General features: G+C 39.0%; 1 protein-coding gene across 4 annotated transcripts in view; it reads right to left on the bottom strand.

Moving 5' to 3' along the window:
* Positions 1–1,020: 1,020 nt before the first annotated feature.
* LOC131931502 (mucin-2) overlaps positions 1,021–25,651 on the bottom strand; it is a 36,611-nt gene continuing 11,980 nt past the window's right edge. The window contains exons 3-10 of one of the 4 annotated variants that reach the window (XM_059288322.1): positions 14,646–14,756; positions 12,523–12,697; positions 12,011–12,198; positions 11,728–11,875; positions 11,357–11,480; positions 8,149–11,242; positions 7,534–7,578; positions 1,021–1,134 (exon numbers count right to left, since the gene is read on the bottom strand). In XM_059288322.1, coding sequence (XP_059144305.1) covers positions 7,570–7,578; positions 8,149–11,242; positions 11,357–11,480; positions 11,728–11,875; positions 12,011–12,198; positions 12,523–12,697; positions 14,646–14,756 — 3,849 coding nt within the window. In that variant the 3' untranslated portion in view covers positions 1,021–1,134; positions 7,534–7,569. Of the gene's footprint in view, positions 1,135–3,760; positions 7,579–8,148; positions 11,243–11,356; positions 11,481–11,727; positions 11,876–12,010; positions 12,199–12,522; positions 12,698–14,645; positions 14,757–25,651 lie in introns of those variants that run through there. The other 3 variants (XM_059288323.1, XM_059288320.1, XM_059288319.1) reach the window with 3 other exon arrangements.

Genomic DNA, 25,651 nt, shown 5'->3' with positions numbered 1-25,651 from the left:
ATTATAAGTTCTGAAACAGGAACAAAAAAAAAATTCAATTTCTATTGTCATTGTATTGCAAATGACGTCATTCGCCTGGGGGAAAAGGGGGGGGGAAGATTTGGACTATGTGGACGTGTGACTAGAGTGGCGGATGTTCAGAAAGTCTGATATCAAAATTTTGCATTTAAAAAAAAAACCTTTTTGAATCTGAGCTTTAGTTACATTATCCGTTAACGCGCGTTAAAAAAACAAAAAAAAAAACTTTAGTGGGTAGGTCTGTTTTGTAAGAAAAGTTGATCAAATAAAGATATTTTAGAAAGAAATCGCGAGTTTAAAAAAAAGTGCATTTAGGGACTAAAGAAAGACTTCATTTTTAATTACACTATCATTGGGGGGGGGGGGGGTAGAATGGGTAAAAAAACAGTATGACGTCATTTATGTACCCTAACCCACAGTGTGCTGTTATAAAATCGATGATTTTTGACAATGGTTATAGTATGTGTGTGTGTAACATCATAATATTATGAGGGAAACACATTGAAATAAACAGAGTATCGTCTTATGTGAGAGATAAGAAACAGCTGTTCTTTTACGGCCATTGTGGAGAATTTTTCCTTAAACTTAAATCAATTATTTCCCTTGCATAGAAAAGAAGAAATGGGTCAGGCAGTGAGTCATCGCTATAAACAGCTGAATCATCTGGTAAATTAGGATGGGTGGGGGATGGGGGGCGATGACCCGGATCGATACAGCCAAGACAATTTGTCAGTAGCAGACATGCACTTGATGGGGTGTGGTGGAGAAGTCCAGGGGACATAACCTTTTTGGGACTTCGGTTATCTTTCTTTCACCAGTTGAGCAAACATTTCGAGATTTACTTTAATTTAATCACATAACTTAAACGGACTTGCATATTTGTAACTTATTAAAACACACATTAAAACATTGCCGATTTGTATTCAACTGCACAAAGGATTAAAAAAAAAACGAAAACATTGTTTTATTTATTTTTTTAAATGACAAACACACAAAAAAATGTTGGATGTAAATAGTGAAAAGTTTAATTTTTATCAAACATGAAATCACAATCGACAATAAAGATCACGTGACCGAGGAAGGTTCAATAATGGATGGGCATGACTCCGCCCACTTCTGTGGAATAATCACAACATCACAAAAGTCACAATTTTTATGTTCCCACCGTCACAAAAAAAATTCTGTCCGTGTATTTCAACAAACACTAGTTACGTATTTCATTTCTTAACCAACCAATCACTAATTACCACATTTCAAAGCCAGCTTTTATAAACAAGCTCTAAGGTGTGTAAGACGTTTATTCTACTTTTATAATAACCACACACATCAAAACTAGATGGGTGATTAGTTAAAACTGTGCGAAACAAAAGGATACAACCTATTGAAGGGAGACAACTAAAACAAGGGAAACAACCTAATGAGACAAATACAAAAAAATATTATCAATTGGTAAATTCCAAAACAATTATTAATACAATTACTACCAAGAGCATGAGCAGCTGCAGATATTCCCCTCCCATTTTTGTAGTGGATTTGTTATATATCCTTTTCCCCTCCTTTTTAGAAGTGGTAATGTTATCCATATTCCCTTACCATTTTTAAGAGGTAATGTTATCCTTATTTCTCTACCATTTTTAAAATTGTATTGTTATCCTTATTCTCCTTCCCTTTTTGATGTGGTATTGCTATACCTACATTTAAAATGACATTCACCAAATAACTAAAAGATTTATAAACCTTACAGGTATTAATCTAAAAAATGTACATTTTAATAAACCAAGTGCATACTTCAAAAACTCTATATTGTACGTCTACATTTTATTACTATGTAATGTGTTAATAAATAATCTATTGGACTAAGTACTGATTCATAAACTGGACTGGTTTATTTTACAAAGCCTTCTCCGTAAGAGGCTAAAATGTATCAAAATTACAAACGTTTTATGACTATTGTTCAAGTTTATTATGTGGCAGCCCCTTCAATGACATTTTATTATCAGTGTAGACATTTTTGATGATTTAGGAATGGAATTTCTACCAGTTTTAAAAACATATCATTCAATGGTGTGAAAGGTACTGTGTATTATAATATTATATAAGAATCAAATGTGTTTGGGCCCCTATACACATCTGGATATGAAAGTTAGTGGCGCCATCTACCTAGTTACTTCCCAGTTCAGTAGAAATAAACTGCTTAAAGGGTTAGATAAACCTGTCAAGCAAAACATCATCACAGCCCTGTGTGCTATTGGTGAATATATTTTGATCAAAATAGCCGTAAATTTGGTGTGTTTGTCTATAGAGTACAGTGGCTTGTCAGTATTTCTAGATTCATATAATTATAAACAAGGGCACAAGCAGGGGGGTGTTGAGTTGTTAAAAACTTTAAGAATAGATCCCTAAAATTAAATTAAGCTGCTGCTTTTGTTGGTAAAGGTGCACTCGCTGTGTCTTATTTAAATGTCTTGAATGCATAAAAACAACAATACTAAATTAATTAATATACTTAAATAAATTATATATATTTATATATTAATATACATATTAATATACATATTAATATATATATATATATATATATATATATATATATATATATATATATATATATATATATATATATATATATATATATATATATATATATATATATATATATATATATATATATAATATACATATATTAATATATATAAATATGAATGACTCCTGCTTTGCCACTGATTACAATCAGGGATCATATGTTTTATTTCTAAAAAAGCTGTAATTTAGAGTTGGGGGTGTTTTTAGTAGTGAACTTAGAATGCAATACGGAGTAATGAAACTGATGTACAAGGTTATGAAATTGATTTTGTACACATCAGTAAATATTGACACATAAGTTGCATGAAGTGCTAAAGTTATTTACATAATTATTTTGTCTAGTTATTTAGAACAAACTATCCCTGCATCGATACAAATAGGAAATGATTTGCTGCCAAACTGCAGTAACGTGTAAAAGTTTGTATGAATAAAAATACACAAAACCAAACTTATTTTTGAGGTGACATTAGGTCTCACTTGAACACATGAATGAACATTTATAAATATAAAAAATATTTGTTTCAATACCTAGAGTAGAAAAAAATGAAAGGTTATTGTAATGATATTACTGCATGTAGAAAAAAACACTACTTATTATGTTTTGGATGGACAAACGAGACATGAAAGGGAAGGGACAGGATGTATAATTTCTCGAAATGTAAAAAAAAAAAAAGTGACACCACCAGCAACTGACCGAATGAAATCTTGCTGACACTAGAATCATATTTTTGTGTAAAAATTGAAACCATCACATTGACTTTGTACAGTTAATCCTCCCAATTTCACATACAAATTTACAACACTTGATATGAGTAGATACTACTATAATTTTAAAATTGATGACAAAGGGATCTAACTTTATAGTTAATTCAAGGCTCCATTAAAAAACAATCAGCCCAAAATGCCATTGGCCAGCCTGTATTTTTGTAACCATATGTAGCTCCATGGAAATGGCTTTGAAATTATTACAAATAGTTGATTTTTATAATATATACTCATCACCTCATGTAATTTATAAAACTGGGAAACAAAGATGCTGAGTCTATTATGGAATTTGTTCGTTTAAATAAAGTAGATTTTTTTTGTATTGTTAGTACCAGTCATCATTCTAAAAAATACAGAAATTATATATGAACAAATCCTTAACATTAAAGGATAATTTTTTTTTACAACGGTTTCTATCTTTAATAGCTTTTTTGTAGCACTTAAACTTAAATCTGGAATACAAAACAAAACTAGCGCTAATGACAACAACAAAAATTTCATTAAGTAATTATTCTACTTCAAAATACTATCTAAGTCTGTAAATTAAATAAAGGAGGCACACTTTTAAAATGTCAGAGAGACTTCCCAATCTTCTGATTATTTTTCACAAAACCTCTCATTCTGCAGCAAAAATATCACCCATTCATAATGAAATGCCAAGAAAAAAAATATTTTTTTATCTGGTGTAATATACAAGTTATCACAAATGAAGAACTTCTATCACAATCATCTGCTCTCTAAATGAACATTTGCTCCAAACAACGCAACATGAAGAGAAGAGGTAATGAGGGATTTCACAGAAAATACACAACTATTTTCATCACAAATGTATAGGGTAATGAACTGTTAACAAGAAACAACAGTCTACTGGCACATTTAAACACTTTATAAATTTCCTGATTTAATCTAGTTAGTCTGGTTTCTTGAACATTTTTGGTTAAAATGACACACTATTCAAATCCTGCCTAGAAGAAAACTGTGAACACTAAAGGGGAACAATTATTTTTCATAAAGTACTTTACTACTTGCTAGATTAATTATGTCACATTTAACATTCATATCACTGAGTTTTGAAAAAGAAATTTAGTACATTTTTTAATGAGTAATTTAAAAAAATGTAAATGGGTGAAGAAACGTATTGTAAATAAAATTGTAAATAGTACATAGTAATCATTGAAATCGAACAATTTTTTTTTTTATATCTTGAGAGGTAGGTAAAAACTACTGAAACACAACATTTTCACTGTCCAGGGTTAAACAACACATAATGATGCAGGTATAACAACAAGGTGTTATGAGGGTGGGGGTGAAAAAAGGGGTTCTTTCAGATAATATACACAGCAAAAATCAACATCAGGAATACATAACACAAGGTGAGGTCTTTCTTCATGCCAGTCCATATTTCAGTTGCTTCAAGGGCAACGTTGCTCACTACACTAGTTTCATCATCAGAATTTTTTTCATTAAAAAAAATTAAACTATGCAAACCACCCTATGCAAGATCAAGGTGTTTTAGGGCACATAGGTATACAAAGATAACCAGTATTCATAAAATATTTCAAATAACGGTAGCTATAAAACACCACAACCAATTTTTCTTTAGAGACACCGGAAGCTTTGGCTAAAGGTTTATTTCCCCACTAGCAAAGCAATCAAATTAACAGGATACACATGCAACTAATTGAGAAAAGAAAGATATGCAATGGAAGTTACAACCAAGTTACTATCTTGTATACAAACGTCATGTTGCAGTTCTTAAATTGGTGCGATTAAATTTTCAAGATACTAGATGAACAAATGATTATTTATAATTTTTTAATATCTTTGAAAATTAGTTAGACATTTTGTCCTGCTTAATTACATAAATTGAATACTTTGAATAATATTTAGTGCATTAAGTGGACATTATTTATACACTGGGAATTACCTAGTGAAAAATCCTGTTCTATTAAGAAAGTTTTTTTTTTTAGATGTATTAAATATAACATAATACTATCTTAAGACCAAAGAATGCTGATATAAATGTCAAGCTGAAGAGCTCTTATCTGTCCAAAAAAAATATTTAAACTAAATAATGCATTTAAATAAACATCAGTGATTAAAATATTTTTGTTTTTATTTATGTGATTCATGAAGTAAGAGGGCTGTTTATTGCAAGGTGATTGGTAAGAGAAAGAAAAAAAAAAGTTAAAAGGTGAGAATGGCCAAAAATAATAAATTGGGCTAAGCCAACCTAAAAATAGAACATGCTTGAACCTGAGAGAAAAAAGTGCACTGTGCTGCAACAGGTAGGGCTGTGGTCTCAGAATAAACTCTTCAGCTAGTTCTCACAACTACTTTCATTCAGCTTTTGCATTCATGGGAAAGAGGGGACGTACATAAAAATAAGCTACACATTTAAAAAAAAATCAACTGGCACACAAAGGGAGAAAATACAACACTAGGAGTAAAAAGAAGTTATGGTACTTGTCTTCCACCAGGCTAGCATAATGAGAGTTTGGTGGCATGAAGGCAGCAATTAAATTGTGTACTGACAGCAAAAGGTGTCTGTAAACACCTTGTTTGCTGCAGTAGCTCCAATAAAGTAGGGCAGACAATGCACCTTATTCTGCGGGAGTAATGAGTCATGCCTTGAGTTGCAGATAAGTTTGTCAAGATAAACCTCTATTGCCCTACTGTCTCCTCTTATAGTTAGCAGTGTACATTCTGGGAAAGGACAGTCAATGAACACAATGCTACCAACAGACCTAGATACAATGTCCAGATTACACAGAGGATTCCTTAAATAGTCATTACCATGCCTCTATGTGTTAACTTTTCCTATTCTGAAACTGGCACCTACATAAAGTTGAGAGAACAATGACTGTGCATGTTAATTCAATGCTGAGAAAATTAAAAAAAACTGGATTCTAACACAGCAGTTGATGATGACAAAACTTCATGCACTTTTAGTTAGAGTCACATGACCAAGCCTCTGTTAAACATTTATTACCAATATACCCAATTATCATTTGCTTCTTAAAAACTCTGGACATGCTCACAGCAAAAGATCTAGCTTACAAAGTACTTGCATTAAAAACACAGCAGAAAGAGACAGATTTGTAAGAAATATGTGTACCAACTAGGATTTGGATGCTTCTTAATTCATCTTAGATTTTGTCTTTACACTGTCAGTTACTGGTCTCCGAGATATTTACAATACATTGTTCCCTAAAACACATACAGACGGAGCATCTTCAGGAATTAATAAATAAATAAATAATGAAGTGGTGGTCTTGTGAGACGAGACGACTTAAAATTATTATCTTTGATGCCAGTGGTCATGCTGGCAGTGAGGATGATGCTAAGTGGCTGAGCAATGCACATGAAATGCAACCAAATGCTGTACAAGACTGGACCCAGCAAGGGTATCAGGGGAGTATTAAATTACCAGGGATAGACTTACCATTCAGCGTGGCAGCTTGTAAATAAAAGAAAGAATTTCATTAGGTTAACTTGACTTTTTTTTGTACAAAAGAGAAATAGTTTAAAGCAGTTTGTTTAAGATACCAGACAAGAGAAATAACCAAACCACATTTAAATTTTGTTCTAAAATATCAGGCACAAATGAGATAAATTTAGTAATACTGCATCTTGAGCAGTGAATCTATAGTTAGCAGTGTGAGATGGTTGCTACACTATGTAATACACTCTTAAAAGCCAGTTCTAGGACTTTAGCACTTCATGCAACAAGTGTAGAGTTTCACTAAAAATTTGATGTGTTGATTAGATTGAGCGTTCATTACATTTTTTACAATTTTGAATGAAATTATAAAAGCAATCAAACAGCAACAAAAAACAAACTCAGAAAATGAAGAAAAATTTGGGAAACAAACAGCAAAGAAATAATATTCTGCACAAAAACTTGTTCCTACACAGATTTCTAAATGAATTTAGTTTTTGAAACCAAAATAAACTTTTAGTCTGTTTTAATTTAATTAAAATTTATTTAAATCTATTGTCATAATTAATTACAAAATAATATTTAATATAATGTAATGTGTCCATCATGTATGTAATTTTAAAACTATTTTATTTGTAAACCACAATAATATCTGTGTAGCATTTTTAAACTTGACTCTAATACTGTTTAGAATGAATCAACAAATAACCAACCATAAAATGTACCTGTTTATAGTGGTCTCAAACAAATGAAACATTTTCTCACAACATCTGGGCAAAAATAAGAAATGAGGCTTGAAATAAACTTTCACAAGAAAAGAATACAATAAGCATTGTTAAATTAGATAAAATAAAAAAACAAAAACCAATAAAATGAATCAGAAATATAAAAAAAAATTATGTCCACAAATGCAACACAATCCCAACTAAAACAAAGAATGTGAAACCCAAAGCCTAAGCTAAAAATAAGTTTAACAACATATGTACAACTCTGAAAAGCATAAGATTAAATAAAAAAGAGATGCACAACACCAAAATTAAAGGAAAACACATAAGCAAAATGTTCAAAATTAGCACAAGGTAAGAATTAGCACAATAAAATCTAACTTTGTTTTTGTTTATATGTAGGAGACTAGTGAGTGGGCACAACTAGTTAAATTTATTTAAAACATAAGCAATGATATGTTCATTTTAACATTAGTTAAACATGTCATGGTATTTATCAACATTAAGGTCGCATGCCTCTTCTAAAAGTTAACATTATTAAAACAGAAATGCACACACAACAGAAATGAAAAACAAAATGCCATTTAAGTGCATGGTCAAGGTAGGTCAAGATACCTGAATGATCTCCATGCTAGACCCACGGCTGCCGTTGGAAGACAGACTGGAACTGGAATGGTAGGGCTCTGAGGCAATGCCGCAATGGTACTGCTCCATTAGGTGCTCATCTCTGTAGCCACTCCAGTGGTGCCTGCCTCGGGGATATTGCATCATATCAGTCTCCTCCAGGTTATTGTCCAGGAAATCATCCAGACTGCGGGCTTTCCTAGAAGAGACGCTGCCAGGGTTTAGCCGAGACGAGCCCGGGGAAAACACTTGTGTTTGGAGCATGGCATTCTCCATGGCAGCAGTGATCTGTCTGTACTTCTTGTACACCTCCCTCTCGGAATAACCACCCCAAGATGTCCGCCCCTGTGGTGCGTGAGATTCAGAGTTGACGCTGAGACGGGAGCGTTTGCCACTGACAGACATGTAAGCCTCGCTGGCATCGTCTTGACTAGCTTGACCACCAGGGTTGGATGGAGAAGAGTCTGGTGCCGAAGGAACCAAGTCGCAGGTTGGATATGACGAAAAAGCTATGCTGTTGGGACGGTCTGTCACGCGTTTACTCTTCTCTCTGCGAATTATTTTGCTGACTCCACTAGTAGAGGCCAGGTACGTTGCACTAGTGGTGGGGGATGTGACCAGGGGAGAGAAGGATGGGGATGAAACAATGGGGGAAGAGAGGGATGAGATGGGGGAGCTGATGGATGACTGGATGGGGGATGATATACTGTTTCTTTTTGAGGACCACGGCAGGGAGCTGCAAGAGCTTTCACATAATGACATGGGTGAGAGGGGTTCAATGGAGGATGTGCTGGTGTAGTAGTGGGGGGTGCATGTGGGGAGGGTAGGTGCAATGGTGGCCTGAGGAAATGAAGGTGAGAGGTCAGAGAGGACAGAGTCAGGGGTACCCTGGGTGCTGCTCAGCTTGGCGCCATGTGCAACTGGGTCTGCTGACAGATGAGTTTCTGAGGGCAGGAAAGGAAAAGCTGTGAGGCTCTCTGTCTTAGCCTCACTTGGGAACAGGTTTGTTGCGGTGTAATCAACGGGGGATACAATGGAACTTGATATGCTGGGGGCTGAGCTGCCGCTGCTGATTGACATTGGTGAATCTAGCGCAGAGGACCGCAGCTGGCTGAGATCTTCAGAGGCCAGACTGGCAGCATCCTGTTTCTTCAGCTCCTGGACAATATCCCTGGTGTAGCAGGGGGTGAAGCTCAGCTTGTCCAAGGATGTGATGGGCAGCTCCTTAAAGCTCTCAAGGTTTACACCTGTTGAGACCTCACTAAAGGTGGGGGAGGCGCCTGGGCTGGGTGAACTGGTGTTCAGGGAAGCAGACAAAGGAAGTTCTTTGACCCTACACTGTCTTGTGTTTTTATTTAAAGTCAGAGTCATTTCTTCTAGCATGGGATGCTCACACTGCTTATGTCTTGCAGGTGGGTCTGTAATGTCATGACTGTTTTCTGTAGTCCGTCTGGAGTTCTCTTCTATATAGAGCTGTTCTTCTTTTGCTGCCGTTGAAGGGGAATCAGGTAAAGTGTCAGGTGAGGAGACAAAGTTGAGTTGTGCCATGGCTGATGTGGGGGAGGAAATGGCCAACACAAAGGGCCGTCTGGCAGAGAGTTTTTGTTTGAGTTTACCCTGGCCAAGGTTGAGGGTTTTGGGGGGAGTCAGCCCCTGGTGATCCTCGGTTTTTGCCACTTTGTCTGGGCTGTCAGCGCTAGCGGCCACCAGGCCACATTTCCTTTTGTTAGAGTCTGACGGGGAAGTAGCTTTGTGGGTTAGTGATGGCGGGAAGTTCACTGGGAACTCTGATGTTGGGGAGCTTAGGGATAATGTAAAGTTCTTAGCACTCAGCCGTAGCGATGCTGACCGGAGAGCGCTGGATGATTCTGGTGCCGTTGTGGATAAAATATTCTGATTAGATGCCAATAAGTTAGTTGCAGTGGAAAGTTTGCTGCCTGAATCACTGATACTGGTTTCCACGGTAGTGTCCATTTCTTCAATTGTGTCACAGCCTGGTGTGCCACTTTTCATACACTCACCCAAGCCTTCATTCACGACGAGATCATTGTTTTCCACAGCCTCTGATACTGGGGTCAGCTGGGCCACAGCACCGCACTCGGCTCCTTGCTTTTTCAGAAAACTTCTGCCCTCCTTTTGCGTGCCCACTGGAGATCCTAAAGGAAGTGTAGGTGGTCTGGATTTCCACCTGAAATTTGAAAACACTGAAGAAAAACTGAACCCGTATCTTGACTTAGGTTGCTCTTTGTGCTCACTGGATACAGGGTGAGAGTCGCTGGATTTGATGGCAGAACATTCCGGGTCTCCAGAGCTGCTGCCGATGGTTTGACTGTGGTATGCGGTGAATGAGGGCTGTACAGTTGAGGTACTGCTGCCGTTGGTTCCTGGCCCAGGGAAGCCTGTTGTGGCGCCGGTGGACTGGGGGAAGTCGTCATGTGCACCTCCCGGGCTAGGGAAACCAGTGAGAGGACACACAGGCGACTGGATAGAATAGTGTTTTACTTCATTGTGATTATCACAGCTGTTAGCCAGTGGGTTACTGAACTGGCTGATGTTGAGAGCGTTTGTTGTGGCTGCACTAAAACATGCAGATTTAGAACAGGTGACTTGGTGTGATGGGCCGGGCAGGGCAGACACATCTGGGTAAGTACAATTGTGGGGCTGATACTTCAGCAGAGGACAGGCTGCAGGTGAGCCCTGGACAGAGGCTGTGGCTGACCCGTCTGTTGGTCTGGCGCGGTCAGCGAAGGGTCCAGGTAGAGGACAGTCCTGGAGCTTGCCCAGCTTGAAGCTGGAGCTGGCCAGGTGAGAGTGGAACGCTTGAGTGGACGTCTGGTCCAGGACAAAAGTTCTGTGAGCTGACCGCGGACCAGGAGAGGACGGGCTGGTCGTGTGAAGGTCCATGACGCCAGGGTTTGCTCGCTCCAGGTCAAAGGTCATGCCCTCCTCTAGCATTGTTGCTCGGACGGCCTCTTTACGTGCCTCCTCTACCTGTTCTTCCTTCCTTATGACTTTCTCGTACTCCAACAGTTGCCCAAGGAAGTTGAAATTGGGTGAGATTGTCGGACGCTTGTCTTTAACATATCTGAAATGACACAAACAGCTGTCACTCATGTTTCATACAATAAAATAACCAAACTAAAAATTTCTTATTCATCAAATCCCAAGTTTCAGGCCAAGTGTGAGAAAACAAACCCACCTGTAGGCCTCGTCTGAGGACATGCGCATGTATCTCATGATGTAGGCAATGGCCAGGGTGGGGGAACGTGACACTCCACCCAGGCAGTGAACCAAAACACATCCGTTGGCCTCACGCACCTTGTCTGAGAACAAGATATCAAAGTTTACATTTCAGTTCATCTTTTTATTTCACCCAAACAGCTAGGGGAAGGGTTTCTTGTGTCAGGGTTGCCTACAAGAACTTCTCACACACCCAAATCCAATTACTACCAAATTTTTATGGTCCATCTGTTCTGGTCGTCTTGTCTCAAGTTTGTTGTTACCAAAACATTATTTAAGTGTGGTTATAAAAACAAAATCCTCCCACGAGTCTAAAACATTTGAACTCACCCAAAAACTGGAAAGCCTCATAAAAGTATGGCAGTAACTTTTCACAGTAGTTGTCATTGACAGGGATACGATGGAAGTGGCCGTCCAGAATGTACGGTGGTCTGGGGCACGTCTTGCTTACATTCAATATGTATGTGATCCCGTTCACCTGTTGAGCCATCAATTATGATCATATGATTCATTTCAAAAGCCATGCTTGGAACAAACTCTAATTAATATGAAAAACTTAAAACTCACAAGTAAAAAAGAAGTACAAAGAGTTATATAAAAATAATTTCCTGACCTGCGCTAAATCTTGATTGAGTGAGTCCTGCTGACTGCCCAGGTACAAAAATGGCAGGATCCGAGTGGGGCCAATGTTGCTCACTGGCATGCATGGCTGAGACAGGGAGGTCAGGGTAGAGCAGCGGTGTGAGCTGGACTTGTTTTCTGTCAGGCTGGGATGAGATGCTTGGAATGCCAGGAAACCTCCTGCAACCATAACAATTACTATATAAGGGAGTGCTTAGGGGAGTAATTGAAACTACAGTAGGATGTATTCACACAAAAACTATAGTTTATAGCTTTTGGTATTAATTGACATCTATCAGTGGGATGTATTTGGTTTGTCTTACTACTATCCTGAACCAAACCCAGTCTCTGACTCTACAACCAAAACCACCAGAGAACAAATTTTGATACAATTTTGTATTGACCTGCTGGCATTTTTACAGGAACAAAAAATAAAAGCCAAAGTTAAAGAACTTTTGAATACAGTAAAAAACTCGTAATGGATACAACATAAAAGGAACAAACCTTTTAAAAAGGCAACACTGTTGAAAGTGGTGCTCAGCTTGTGAAGCAGCACCTGGACAAAGTTATCAGATGTAAGCTGTGAGGGGTCTTCTGTGCACTGGTCATACACAATCACATCCCATGATGCATCAGTCACAATGTTACATGTCTGATTCAACAGGTCAAGGACATGGACCTAAAACATAATTATTTGAAATGTTGAGACAAAAAGTAACGATAAACAACAAAACTACAAGGACATGGACCTAAAACATAATTATTTGAAATGTTAAGACAAAAAGTAACAGGATAAACAACAAAACTACAAGGACATGGGCCTAAAACATAATTATTTGAATGTTAAGACAAAAAGTAACAGGATAAACAACAAAACTACAAGGACATGGGCCTAAAACATAATTATTTGAAATGTTAAGACAAAAAGTAACAGGATAAACAACAAAACTACAAGGACATGGACCTAAAACATAATTATTTGAAATGTTAAGACAAAAAGTAACAGGATAAACAACAAAACTACAAGGACATGGACCTAAAACATAATTATTTGAAATGTTAAGACAAAAAGTAACAGGATAAACAACAAATCTACAAGGACATGGACCTAAAACATAATTATTTGAAATGTTAAGACAAAAAGTAACAGGATAAACAACAAAACTACAAGGACATGGACCTAAAACATAATTATTTGAAATGTTAAGACAAAAAGTAACAGGATAAACAACAAATCTACAAGGACATGGACCTAAAACATAATTATTTGAAATGTTAAGACAAAAAGTAACAGGATAAACAACAAATCTACAAGGACATGGACCTAAAACATAATTATTTGAAATGTTAAGACAAAAAGTAACAGGATAAACAACAAATCTACAAGGACATGGACCTAAAACATAATTATTTGAAATGTTAAGACAAAAAGTAACAGGATAAACAACAAATCTACAAGGACATGGACCTAAAACATAATTATTTGAAATGTTAAGACAAAAAGTAACAGGATAAACAACAAATCTACAAGGACATGGACCTAAAACATAATTATTTGAAATGTTAAGACAAAAAGTAACAGGATAAACAACAAAACTACAAGGACATGGACCTAAAACATAATTATTTGAAATGTTAAGACAAAAAGTAACAGGATAAACAACAAAACTACAAGGACATGGACCTAAAACATAATTATTTGAGATGTTAAGACAAAAAGTAACTGGACAAACAACAAAACTACAAGGACATGGACCTAAAACATAATTATTTGAAATGTTAAGACAAAAAGTAACAGGATAAACAACAAATCTACAAGGACATGGACCTAAAACATAATTATTTGAAATGTTAAGACAAAAAGTAACAGGATAAACAACAAAACTACAAGGACATGGGCCTAAAACATAATTATTTGAGATGTTAAGACAAAAAGTAACAGGATAAACAACAAAACTACAAGGACATGGACCTAAAACATAATTATTTGAGATGTTAAGACAAAAAGTAACTGGACAAACAACAAAACTACAAGGACATGGACCTAAAACATAATTATTTGAAATGTTAAGACAAAAAGTAACAGGATAAACAACAAAACTACAAGGACATGGACCTAAAACATAATTATTTGAGATGTTAAGACAAAAAGTAACTGGACAAACAACAAAACTACAAGGACATGGACCTAAAACATAATTATTTGAGATGTTAAGACAAAAAGTAACAGGATAAACAACAAAACTACAAGGACATGGACCTAAAACATAATTATTTGAGATGTTAAGACAAAAAGTAACAGGATAAACAACAAAACTACAAGGACATGGACCTAAAACATAATTATTTGAAATGTTAAGACAAAAAGTAACAGGATAAACAACAAAACTATTAGCTCTTTAATTTCTTGCACAGATCCAATTCATAATGACAGATTTCTTGATAGTGACAGGCGTAATTCATTTTGACAGGTGTAATTCATAATGACAGATTTTTCTAGCAGCATAAATTTAATTAGTTGTTAATTAGGCAGAATGGAGGAGACAGTTCGCCAATGGGAACATGATTAAGCTATTAAGTAGCTACAAGAAAAAAAAACCAGCCAAAAAGCCGTGGGTCAGCCTGACCTTATCTTGCTGCAGCCTCCTCTTGACCAGCTTAGAGCAGCAGACATTGACAGACTGGTGGATGTTGCTGGTGTTGTACTCAAGGAAAGATCTGCTGTCAATCACCACGGTCTGGGAGGGAGAATTAGTACACTAGATAACAATGTGTTCATTACATAGTGGTACACATTTGGTCTGGGAGAGAGAATTAGTACACTAGTTAACAAGGTGTTCATTACATAGTGGTACACATTTGGTCTGGGAGAGAGAATTAGTACACTAGTTAACAAGGTGTTCATTACATAGTGGTACACATTTGGTCTGGGAGAGAGAATTAGTACACTAGTTAACAAGGTGTTCATTACATAGTGGTACACATTTGGTCTGGGAGGGAGAATTAGTACACTAGTTAACAAGGTGTTCATTACATAGTGGTACACATTTGGTCTGGGAGAGAGAATTAGTACACTAGTTAACAAGGTGTTCATTACATAGTGGTACACATTTGGTCTGGGAGAGAGAATTAGTACACTAGTTAACAATGTGTTCATTACATAGTGGTACACATTTGGTCTGGGAGAGAGAATTAGTACACTAGTTAACAAGGTGTTCATTACATAGTGGTACACATTTGGTCTGGGAGGGAGAATTAGTACACTAGTTAACAAGGTGTTCATTACATAGTGGTACACATTTGGTCTGGGAGGGAGAATTAGTACACTAGTTAACAAGGTGTTCATTACATAGTGGTACACATTTGGTCTGGGAGGGAGAATTAGTACACTAGTTAACAAGGTGTTCATTACATAGAGGTACACATTTCATACCCACCGCACAATATTTATTTAACAAGGGATACTTTTAGTTTAACAAATAGAGTTTTCGAAATTAGAAATAATTAAAAAGAAAAAAACTATTGTTTTAAAATGGAAGAGAAAAATATCAATGATCTAATGAAGCTAATAAAACATGAGATAATACAGAGGATTAAGATGGATTAGTGCACGGGGAGTGAAGGGAGATCAAATCACAGTTGTAAGTTCTCTCTAGGGCTTAAACCTTGATCAGCAGGAAATACACAGCTTGATTGTGTAACTGTAAAACTTGGGCTATCTGATTTTACTCGACTGCTAACCTCAGTTTAAACACTTTTTAAGAAAAATATAATAATTCAAAATTGTAACAAAAAGTGAAGTACGTTCTGTTGATGTTGACTTCAGATTTGGCATAAGGAGAGGGAATCAGCAATAATCTTAAGGACTTTGGCTAACTAGCTCAAGGCCAAAAAATAGATAAACACTAATCCCTCCCTGTGGATTAGAAATGAAGAGAGATCTGTTTTTTTTTAAAAAAAAGGAACATCTGCGGGTTAGAACCTTTGAAACTTGTCATATGTTGGAATATAGATTAAATTAGGTACTGCTAAATCAAACTGTGACAGCATGGGTTGATAATAGAGCACGGCCTGGGAGTTCTCATCAGAGCAATCTATCAATGTTATGTTCAACCTGACAGAATCAATTGGGGAACTAGAGAAACCATAGTGACTGCCTAGTGTGAATCACTCACACACCATTCTTTTCATGGGGAAATGGGCTTGTGTTTTCTATGGATAACAATAGGGGACGAGTATAGGGAATCAATTTATTAGGTTTAGAAATGAAAATTGGACTGAAATAATTATATTTCTGAATTATAATTATAGGGGAGGAAAAGATAATTATACTGCCTGGGTAGGGAATACAGTGGACTGGGTAAATTGTACCTGGGTAGGGAATACAGTGGACTGGGTAAATTGTACCTGGGTAGGGAATACAGTGGACTGGGTTAATTGTACCTGGGTAGGGAATAGAATGGACCAGGTAAATTGTACCTGGGTAGGGAATACAATGGACTTGGTTAATTGTACCAGGGTTGTATGATGTAATGAAGAACTGACAAAATATGAAAAAACGAAGTGTGTTTGTTGTATATATGTGTTTACTGCTACAGCTGATCCCATGTAAATTTTTTGGGCTACTAAAAGATAAGGTATTGAAGTTGGCCCACGGTGGGAATCAAAACGTGTGTAAAAGCTGGCTACCGTCAATACAGCGGAAAGAAGATCTCGAGGCGTGTGTCAATAGCGGCAGTAGTAGCTCTACGGTTGTATACCAACATCTGTTGTAGGATTAGCAGCTGCTCAGTCAGAATACAACATGAGTAAGAGGTCAAGGTCGGAGATGAAAACGAGACCAAGTTGTTATAGGTCAAGCACAGAAAATATTGGATTGTGGCTTATGTATATTGTTGCTACTGGCCGTTGACAGATTTAGGGGGGGGGGCTTTTGTAAATAAACATTTTTGAATTCGTGCATGGGAGGAGGGAGGAGAAGGGGTGATGCGCAGCTAGATTAGCTGAGATGTTGACACGAAATATAGATTAACGGCAGATGCGGGGAAGGGTTGAGGGAGGGGGGATACAGACCTATAGCACATAGGAGGCTGAGAGGGGTGAAGGGGGATTATTGAAATAAGGGCTAACTGAGCGGGTGACGGATTGAATTATCGATAGCTGTTCGACTATCGGGCGATGAGTCATGGCCTGATTATTAATCTGGGTTAGGGAGATGACACAGGTTGGAACATGGCGAGCTGTCCATGAGCAGGGAGAGGGGGGTAGCGGTGGTGGTGTTAAAAAAAATCTATGCACTTATTAAAGCAGGTCGTTGACTCGAAAATTTGAGCATTGATTAACTTGGGCGTACAAAGGTGAGATATCGGTTCGTTAAGGGACGCGTGTGATAAGTCTTCAATGACTGTAAGCGGGGGCGGGAGGCCACGTGTTACTATCAAGATTCAGAGTTCATTATAGACATGACTTAAGTCATCAGGGGCACAATAGGTACATGTAAGATTTGCATTTATTGTTCAGGTCAATGTTGGTTTGTCGGGAGGGGGGGGGGGGCACGTGAATGACGTCATGCACCTACGGAGTCGGACGAAGGGGGGTGTAGAAAAAGTAACACACTGTATTTTGTAACGCTTAGAAATGTAGAATTTTTTTTATTGAAAACGTGTTAAGTTGTCGGTGTCTGAAATCTTGAGACGTCATTTTATAGGGGAGGAGGAGGGGAGACTTGACTTACATAACCACCAAAGAGGGTGTCGTCTCAACATGCGTGACGTCATTAAAGGACGGCCTGTAGCGGATCTTTGAACGTGTGCGTCAGGCGGGACGACAGAATAAAACTGCGACCAACATTTTCCCAACCATGAGCAACGCTTCCTGTAAGATGAATTCACTACATGGTGCAGAACTTTTCTCAACGCCAAGACTCAGCGACCGAGGCCTGAGTGTTTGACGCGTGGCACTTGACGAGCGCCAGTGTAGACTCGAACAGCGTACAGTAGGAAGATGTTTGGGCTCACAGCCAACAAGATTGTATTGTTGTTCAACGTGAACCAGTGTTTCTGTCAGGTATTTTCTACTGGGGGGGGGGGGGGGAGCAGTGGGGGTCTGTTTCCCAGGAAGTAACCCCAACCTTGTCGAAATAAAACAATTTATACTTCATATAGAAAATGTATAGGCCTCTTTGACAGTTTCGCCCCTATGTGAAACCTCGGCTAAATCAAGGAATGATCCACCACAGTCGTGTTTTGGTTTACTGTTTCAGCTCTTTACAATATCTACCCCCAACCCGAGTGTACTAACCATCTGCAATGAGAGTTAATCCCGTACCGATTCGGTACAACAGACTGACGTGTAGGCATACAGACCAACAGTCCAATCTTAAAGTCATTGCTTTGTAGACAATGTCATAAGACTTATGAGAAGCAAATGGCTTGTATACTCATATATAACCTTTTAGTAAACAAACAATAAAACCCGCGTAGATTCTATTTCTAGAGCACATTAAAGCCTCCCTTTGTGGGTCTCAAGCTACATAATTCTCTAATAAGCTAAGACGGATGTGACGTGTATTGGACCAGCGGTGGGGGAATAATTGGCCGCAGACGTGAAGATTGTCAACCATCCATGGACTAATATCTCCTACAGCTACACCTAAACAATGGCGGAATCAATAAACTCCAATGACGGACTGGGCGTGAGTCACTGGCGAGGTTCTCAAACTACATGTCAGTCACTGGCGAGGTTCTCAAACTACATGTCAGTCACTGGCGAGGTTCTCAAACTACATGTCAGTCACTAGCGAGGTTCTCAAACTACATGTCAGTCACTGGCGAGGTTCTCAAACTACATGTCAGTCACTGGCGAGGTTCTCAAACTACATCTGTGTCACTAGCGAGGGTCTCAAACTAGATGTCAGTCACTAGCGAGGTTCTCAAACTACGTGTGAGCCACTAGCGAGGTTCTCAAACTACGTGTGAGCCACTAGCGAGGTTCTCAAAATAAATGTCAATCACTAACGAGGTTCTCAAACTACATGGCAGTCACTTGCGAGGTTCTAAAAATAAATGTGGGTCACTAGCGAGGTCCTCAAAATAAATGTGAGTCACTAGCGAGGTCCTCAAATTAAACTAGATGTCAGTCACTAGAGAGGTTCCCAAACTAGACTAAATGTGAGTCACTAGCGAGGTCCTCAAATTAGACTAGATGTCAGTCACTAGCGAGGCTCTCAAGCTAAAGTAGACATGTTAAATATTAAATACAAACATCTAGGCTAAACGTGTTATATTATGTTCCAAAACTACCAGCTCCAAATAACAATTGACAATTAACACAAAGCGAGATAGGCGGAGTCACAGCAAAATCCCTTTCTCTCTGTCTTAAATAAGCCCTCTTACAACAACCTATAGGGTAACAAAAAAAAGTCTCTAAAAATCCTTCGGGAATTAAGCGGGAACAGCAAAGAATAGAACTGAAAGTTTAAAAACAAACAATAGGTCCTAGGGGATTCGAACTCAAGTGATAGTACTGTTAGCTAATCATCAGATCTATGATGGAAAATGATAGGAACCCCAATTAAAACTGTACAGGCTGACTAAGATAATGTATGTATGTATGTATGTATGTATATATATATATATATATATATATATATATATATATATATATATATATATATATATATATATATATATATATATATATATATATATATATATATATATATATATATATATATATATATATATATATATATATATATATATATATACACCCACAAATCAATGAAAGCATGAGATCTAAATTAGCCGAGCGCTCATGGCAACCAAGAACATACACCGGTTTGATCGATGTGTATAGTCTATCTGCTAGCGATCATTGGGATAGCACTTGTGCTAATAAAGCTCCCCCCACCTTATCTGGGCGCTAACCGTGGCGATGATTCATGGGGTCTCCACAGGGCGTAGCCCGATCACTGAGACGTGCAGTAGAGCCCGCAACACAGGACGCGATTAAAGGTGTCCGCACCGACAATCAATGGGGATTTCACGGTGACAAAGTAGCAAGAGTAAGGCGGCAAGAACAAGCAAAAATAGAATACATAGAATCCGGAGCTTACATAAACTGTAATAAGAAAATAAAGAATTGGAAGGCGTGATGTTTTGTTGTAGAGGTAAAACAAAAATCATTGTAAAACTGAAGCCCTAGACCCCTGGGCACATTGAAGAATTGTATCTATACTGTGTACGTGAAACGATTTCATTGAGAATTGTTTCATACGCTGTAGACATTATACACTGTTTAGTTTATCAAGATTATGAATATATAATGGAGAGAAATATATGTATATTTTTAAACGACGCTATTCTTATGGTAGGCCTATGTACACATTTGAAAACTTTATTAGATTACAATGAAAATTTTAAGTATATTTTGTGCACTAAAGAGTTATTATTTTATGAATGCATTAAAGTATGTTAGTGTGTTGTACACAGCGCCCCTTGTGTTTTAAAATTACAAAGCATATGGTCCGTGCCCCCCCCCCCGGCCATGTCCCTGGTGTAATCCCCCTCTACCAGCTGAGTAGATTCCAGAGCCCAAGGTCGGGCAGTGACAAGCTTGAGTTGACCAATGAGGGCCCGAGTTTTGTGGCCCCAGTAGAAACACGATCAGGTGCTAACAAGCTTGAGTTGACCAATGAGGGCCCGAGTTTTGTGGCCCCAGTAGAAACACGATCAGGTGCTAACAAGCTTGAGTTGACCCATGAGGGCCCGAGTTTTGTGGCCCCAGTAGAAACACGATCAGGTGCTAACAAGCTTGAGTTGACCAATGAGGGCCCGAGTTTTGTGGCCCCAGTAGAAACACGATCAGGTGCTAACAAGCTTGAGTTGACCAATGAGGGCCCGAGTTTTGTGGCCCCAGTAGAAACACGATCAGGTGCTAACAAGCTTGAGTTGACCAATGAGGGCCCGAGTTTTGTGGCCCCAGTAGAAACACGATCAGGTGCTAACAAGCTTGAGTTGACCAATGAGGGCCCGAGTTTTGTGGCCCCAGTAGAAACATGATCAGGTGCTAACAAGCTTGAGTTGACCAATGAGGGCCCGAGTTTTGTGGCCCCAGTAGAAACACGATCAGGTGCTAACAAGCTTGAGTTGACCAATGAGGGCCCGAGTTTTGTGGCCCCTGTAGAAACACGATCAGGTGCTAACAAGCTTGAGTTGACCAATGAGGGCCCGAGTTTTGTGGCCCCAGTAGAAACACGATCAGGTGCTAACAAGCTTGAGTTGACCAATGAGGGCCCGAGTTTTGTGGCCCCTGTAGAAACACGATCAGGTGCTAACAAGCTTGAGTTGACCAATGAGGGCCCGAGTTTTGTGGGTCCAGTAGAAACACGATCAGGTGCTAACAAGCTTGAGTTGACCAATGAGGGCCCGAGTTTTGTGGCCCCTGTAGAAACACGATCAGGTGCTAACAAGCTTGAGTTGACCAATGAGGGCCCGAGTTTTGTGGGTCCAGTAGAAACACGATCAGGTGCTAACAAGCTTGAGTTGACCAATGAGGGCCCGAGTTTTGTGGCCCCAGTAGCAACACGAGCCGGCCGACTGCCTACATGGTAATTACACTCCGCGGGGAAACATTCGATAATAGAGTTAAACATCGGGATGGTCATAGAAATCTGATGCCTTGAGGAACAGAAGCACCAGACTTTCAGACGGCGCTCTGGCGTTACAGTGCGAGCTCTCAACTGTGGCGGTTACATGTAGCAGTGGAAGACTATTGTAGACAAGTTGTTGGGAATACAAGCAGAAATATAACGCTGGAATAGTGTAACCTGAGGGCGTCACAGTGCAAGCTCTCAACTGTGGCGATCACATGCAGCAGTGGAAAACTATTGTAGACAAGTTGTTGGGAATACAAGCAGAAATATAACGCTAGATTAGCGTAACCAGACTTGGGATGACAGCAGACACGAGTCGGGTGGGTTATAAAATTACTGGAGCAAATAGATCTATAGGCGGAGTTGGGCTAAATAATATACACACGTTTACCGATGACAGAATACTGCAGCGAGCTGAGATATATGGGGAGGGGGCGCGATAAATATTTACAGCAACTTTATGACAATAATAATTTAAACTATTATAAAACTATTTTTTTTGTTTTCCCCAAAGTAACATTTCTAACCACTGTCAGCCCTATATGGACAGGTCTTAATACATAATACGTTGCTAGGCAAGCCTATCAACATTGGCTACGTAGCAACAATGCTATACAGCCTAGGACAAAAATTAAATCAAGACCATTAGTGTAAACATACAACTTTATACACTAGTGTAAACATTCAACTTTCTACATTAGTGTAAACATTCAACTTTCTACATTAGTGTAAACATACAACTTTCTACATTAGTGTAAACATACAACTTTCTACATTAGTGTAAACATACAACTTTCTACATTAGTGTAAACATACAACTTTCTACATTAGTGTAAACATACAACTTTATACACTAGTGTAAACATTCAACTTTCTACATTAGTGTAAACATTCAACTTTCTACATTAGTGTAAACATACAACTTTCTACATTAGTGTAAACATACAACTTTCTACATTAGTGTAAACATACAACTTTCTATGACAAGACACACAAGGGACGGCGTGTCTATCAATGGACAGTGTGTAAATGAGCAGACACGCCTACCGCAGCGTGTAGATGGTGTATGAGATGTTGCCAGTTGCAGCTGGTGACGACACAGACACACACGTGAACAACACAGTGGATCATCGAGTGTATCGACACACCACGTGGTTTAAGTCAACACTCCGGCAGCTCAATGCCAGATGGAATAACGCACCTCAGCAACCAGTCAATGCGCACCTCACCAACCAGTCAATGCGCACCTCAGCAACCAGTCAATGCGCACCTCAGCAACCAGTCAATGCGCACCTCAGCAACCAGTCAATGCGCACCTCACAACAACCAGTCAATGCGCACCTCAGCAGCCAGTCAATGCGCACCTCAGCAGCCAGTCAATGTGCACCTCAGCAGCCAGTCAATGCGCACCTCAGCAGCCAGTCAATGCGCACCTCAGCAACCAGTCAATGCGCACCTCCGCAACCAGTCAATGCGCCACCTCTAGAAGAACGGTGGGCATTCGTTCTTGGAGCCTGTTATCACAGAGACGATAGGTGAGCGCTGCTAATCAGACCGCCAACACGCCTCTAGTCTATATAACAGCTCAGCGGGTCGCTCAAAGTAAGAAATGTAGAATGTACAGGCGAACTAGCGTGGAGTGGACAAATGACCGGCGTGTAAACACGGCATCTGATCCCAGCTGTTGGTCGCCTCGTGAGCAAACACCCGACTCGAGGACTGAGTACACGATGACTCACCCATTCCACCCCCTACCACCCCCACCACCGCACACGACAGCGTGTGTAAAATAGATATTCTTAACGTGCTCCACATAAATAATCTAGCAGGTGATTACGTCAGACAGTGAACAACTATCGATCGCGCGTAGATAAACACACAACAATTGTTTCCATTACGTCAGCGAACAGTTACCGGGAGATCAGGGTAGACATACTACTGTTATTATTTCTATTACGTCACACAGGGAACGAGGATCGATTGCGCGTGGATAATACGACTACGACTACTGTTTTTTGTAGCAGCTAATCAGGCCGCGGAGTGTGTATGACGTCAACAGGTATCTGAAGCAAGCTGGGACCAACTGTATGACGCCATGACGAGTGGGTAATTGCTAAACATGACTTCCTTCATTCATCTATTTTTAGTTTGGCACTGCCAAGTGAGAGGTACACAAAGACTGGATGTGAGGAAACAATGAGTATCGTGTCTGCAATAACAGGCATTTTATCGCTGAAGTAACAGGCATATTATAGCTGAAGTAATATAGGTATACTATAGGCAGTGCTTCTTCCAGACTTTTTTCTCCGGGGGTGGGGTACTTGAAATTTTCGGGTGGAGGGGGGGGGGGGGCGGACTAAAATTTTCGGTGGGGAGGGGGGGTGGAGAAACACTTAAAAGTATATATTTTCTATATAAATTCCATTTTGTTCGGGGGGGGGGGGGGGGCAAGAGATACCTGGAAGAAACTCTGACTATAGCGGGAGTAACAGGCGTATCGTAGATGTAGTACCATAGGTAGGCTACACGCGATAGATCAACCCTAGTCGTAACCTTGAATATTGAATCAGAAGTGTGGAGTAATGTAAATGTTGAAGACTTCAATCATAGACTGATCAATATCTACGCCAGTCGGCAGGCGGTACCAGTCAATACCACTCGGTGTGGGCCAGGCTATCTCACCTCTACATCAGGAAAACTAGAATGACGGCTCTAATGCTCGGCGCAAATTGGTTTTAAAACAAGCCTTTTATTCCCACTAAAACCCCGATGAATCGTTGGAAATTTCCCGTGATGCACCAGCTTCTGCCTAAAAAAAAGAGGTTAACAGTTTAGAAAGTATTAGAGAATGAACTGCGCAGTACGGGCAAGACGCGACAAGAACGGTATGACAGATGCGACGACGTAATGCAAAAGTTCCCGGCGTCACCGAGGTTGCTAGGGCCGAATAACGCCCGCCTGGATATTAGCTCAACTCTGTCATTAAGCTGCGCGGGGGACGCGGCCCCAACACGGGATGGCAATTTGAAAGGTCGTGTATTAATTAAGGGCTAAGACAAGCGGAGACCCCCAAAGCTCAGATCGCTAGTAGCCAGTGACGAGGGCGGGAAATGAAACTGTCAACTCGATCCCATTACTTCCTGCCCACGGGCTGAAACCGTAGCTCTGGTCAGGGGACACTATTCCGCAGAAATGGCCGGTATCTTCTTAGGGTTGTGTATCACCATTAGACTTCCTAGGGTGGTGTATCAACATTAGACTTCCTAGGGTTGTGTATCAACATTAGAATTCCTAGGGTTGTGTATCAACATTAGACTTGGTATAGACAACTAATTTAACAATATCGCATCCAATGCAGACGTAATGCGCGACGACGGAAACACATCATTTATTTACTTTACTGTAGGCCACTACAACTGGTATTGGTGGCTAAGTCTAGTAATTCTAAACTTTCTGGTTCGAGTTTGGTCTACATTCAGGGATATTGTCCGTTGTTTTTTTTTTTAATTTTTTTTTTGTTAGAGTTTGAGATCGGGAGGATGGGGGATAGTTTTTTTTTGTTAGGGTTTGGGTTAGGTGTAGAGGGAGGGTATAGTTTTTTGGTTAAAGTTTGGGTTAGGTTATGGGGAGGTTATTGTTAATTTTATGTAAGAGATTGAGGTTTGAGATACTGTTAAGACTTCGTTATATTTTTAAATAAGATAAATAGTACTGATAAACCATATGATCTTAATGTTATAAGCACCATAACATCCAATGATGAAGATGTGTAACCAATACAGGGCTGGTAAGATACTTAGAACACATAAACCAAAGTCTTTCTGTTTGTAAATCGTAAAGACTAATGAAAATGGTGTAGTTGCGTGACAAGGCGGGAGTGGGGGGAGGGGGGTGTGACACCTATAGGGGGTGACACCTATAGCTGGCTGACACCAAATAGACAAATGACAAAAGTACTCATAAATAACCATATTGGGG

The sequence above is a fragment of the Physella acuta genome, unplaced genomic scaffold (assembly GCF_028476545.2).
Source record: "Physella acuta isolate Inbredline_101_S28 unplaced genomic scaffold, ASM2847654v3 ptg001982l, whole genome shotgun sequence".
In the NCBI taxonomy this organism is placed as follows: Eukaryota; Metazoa; Mollusca; class Gastropoda; family Physidae; genus Physella; species Physella acuta.
This window is presented reverse-complemented; position numbering and strand designations above follow the sequence as displayed.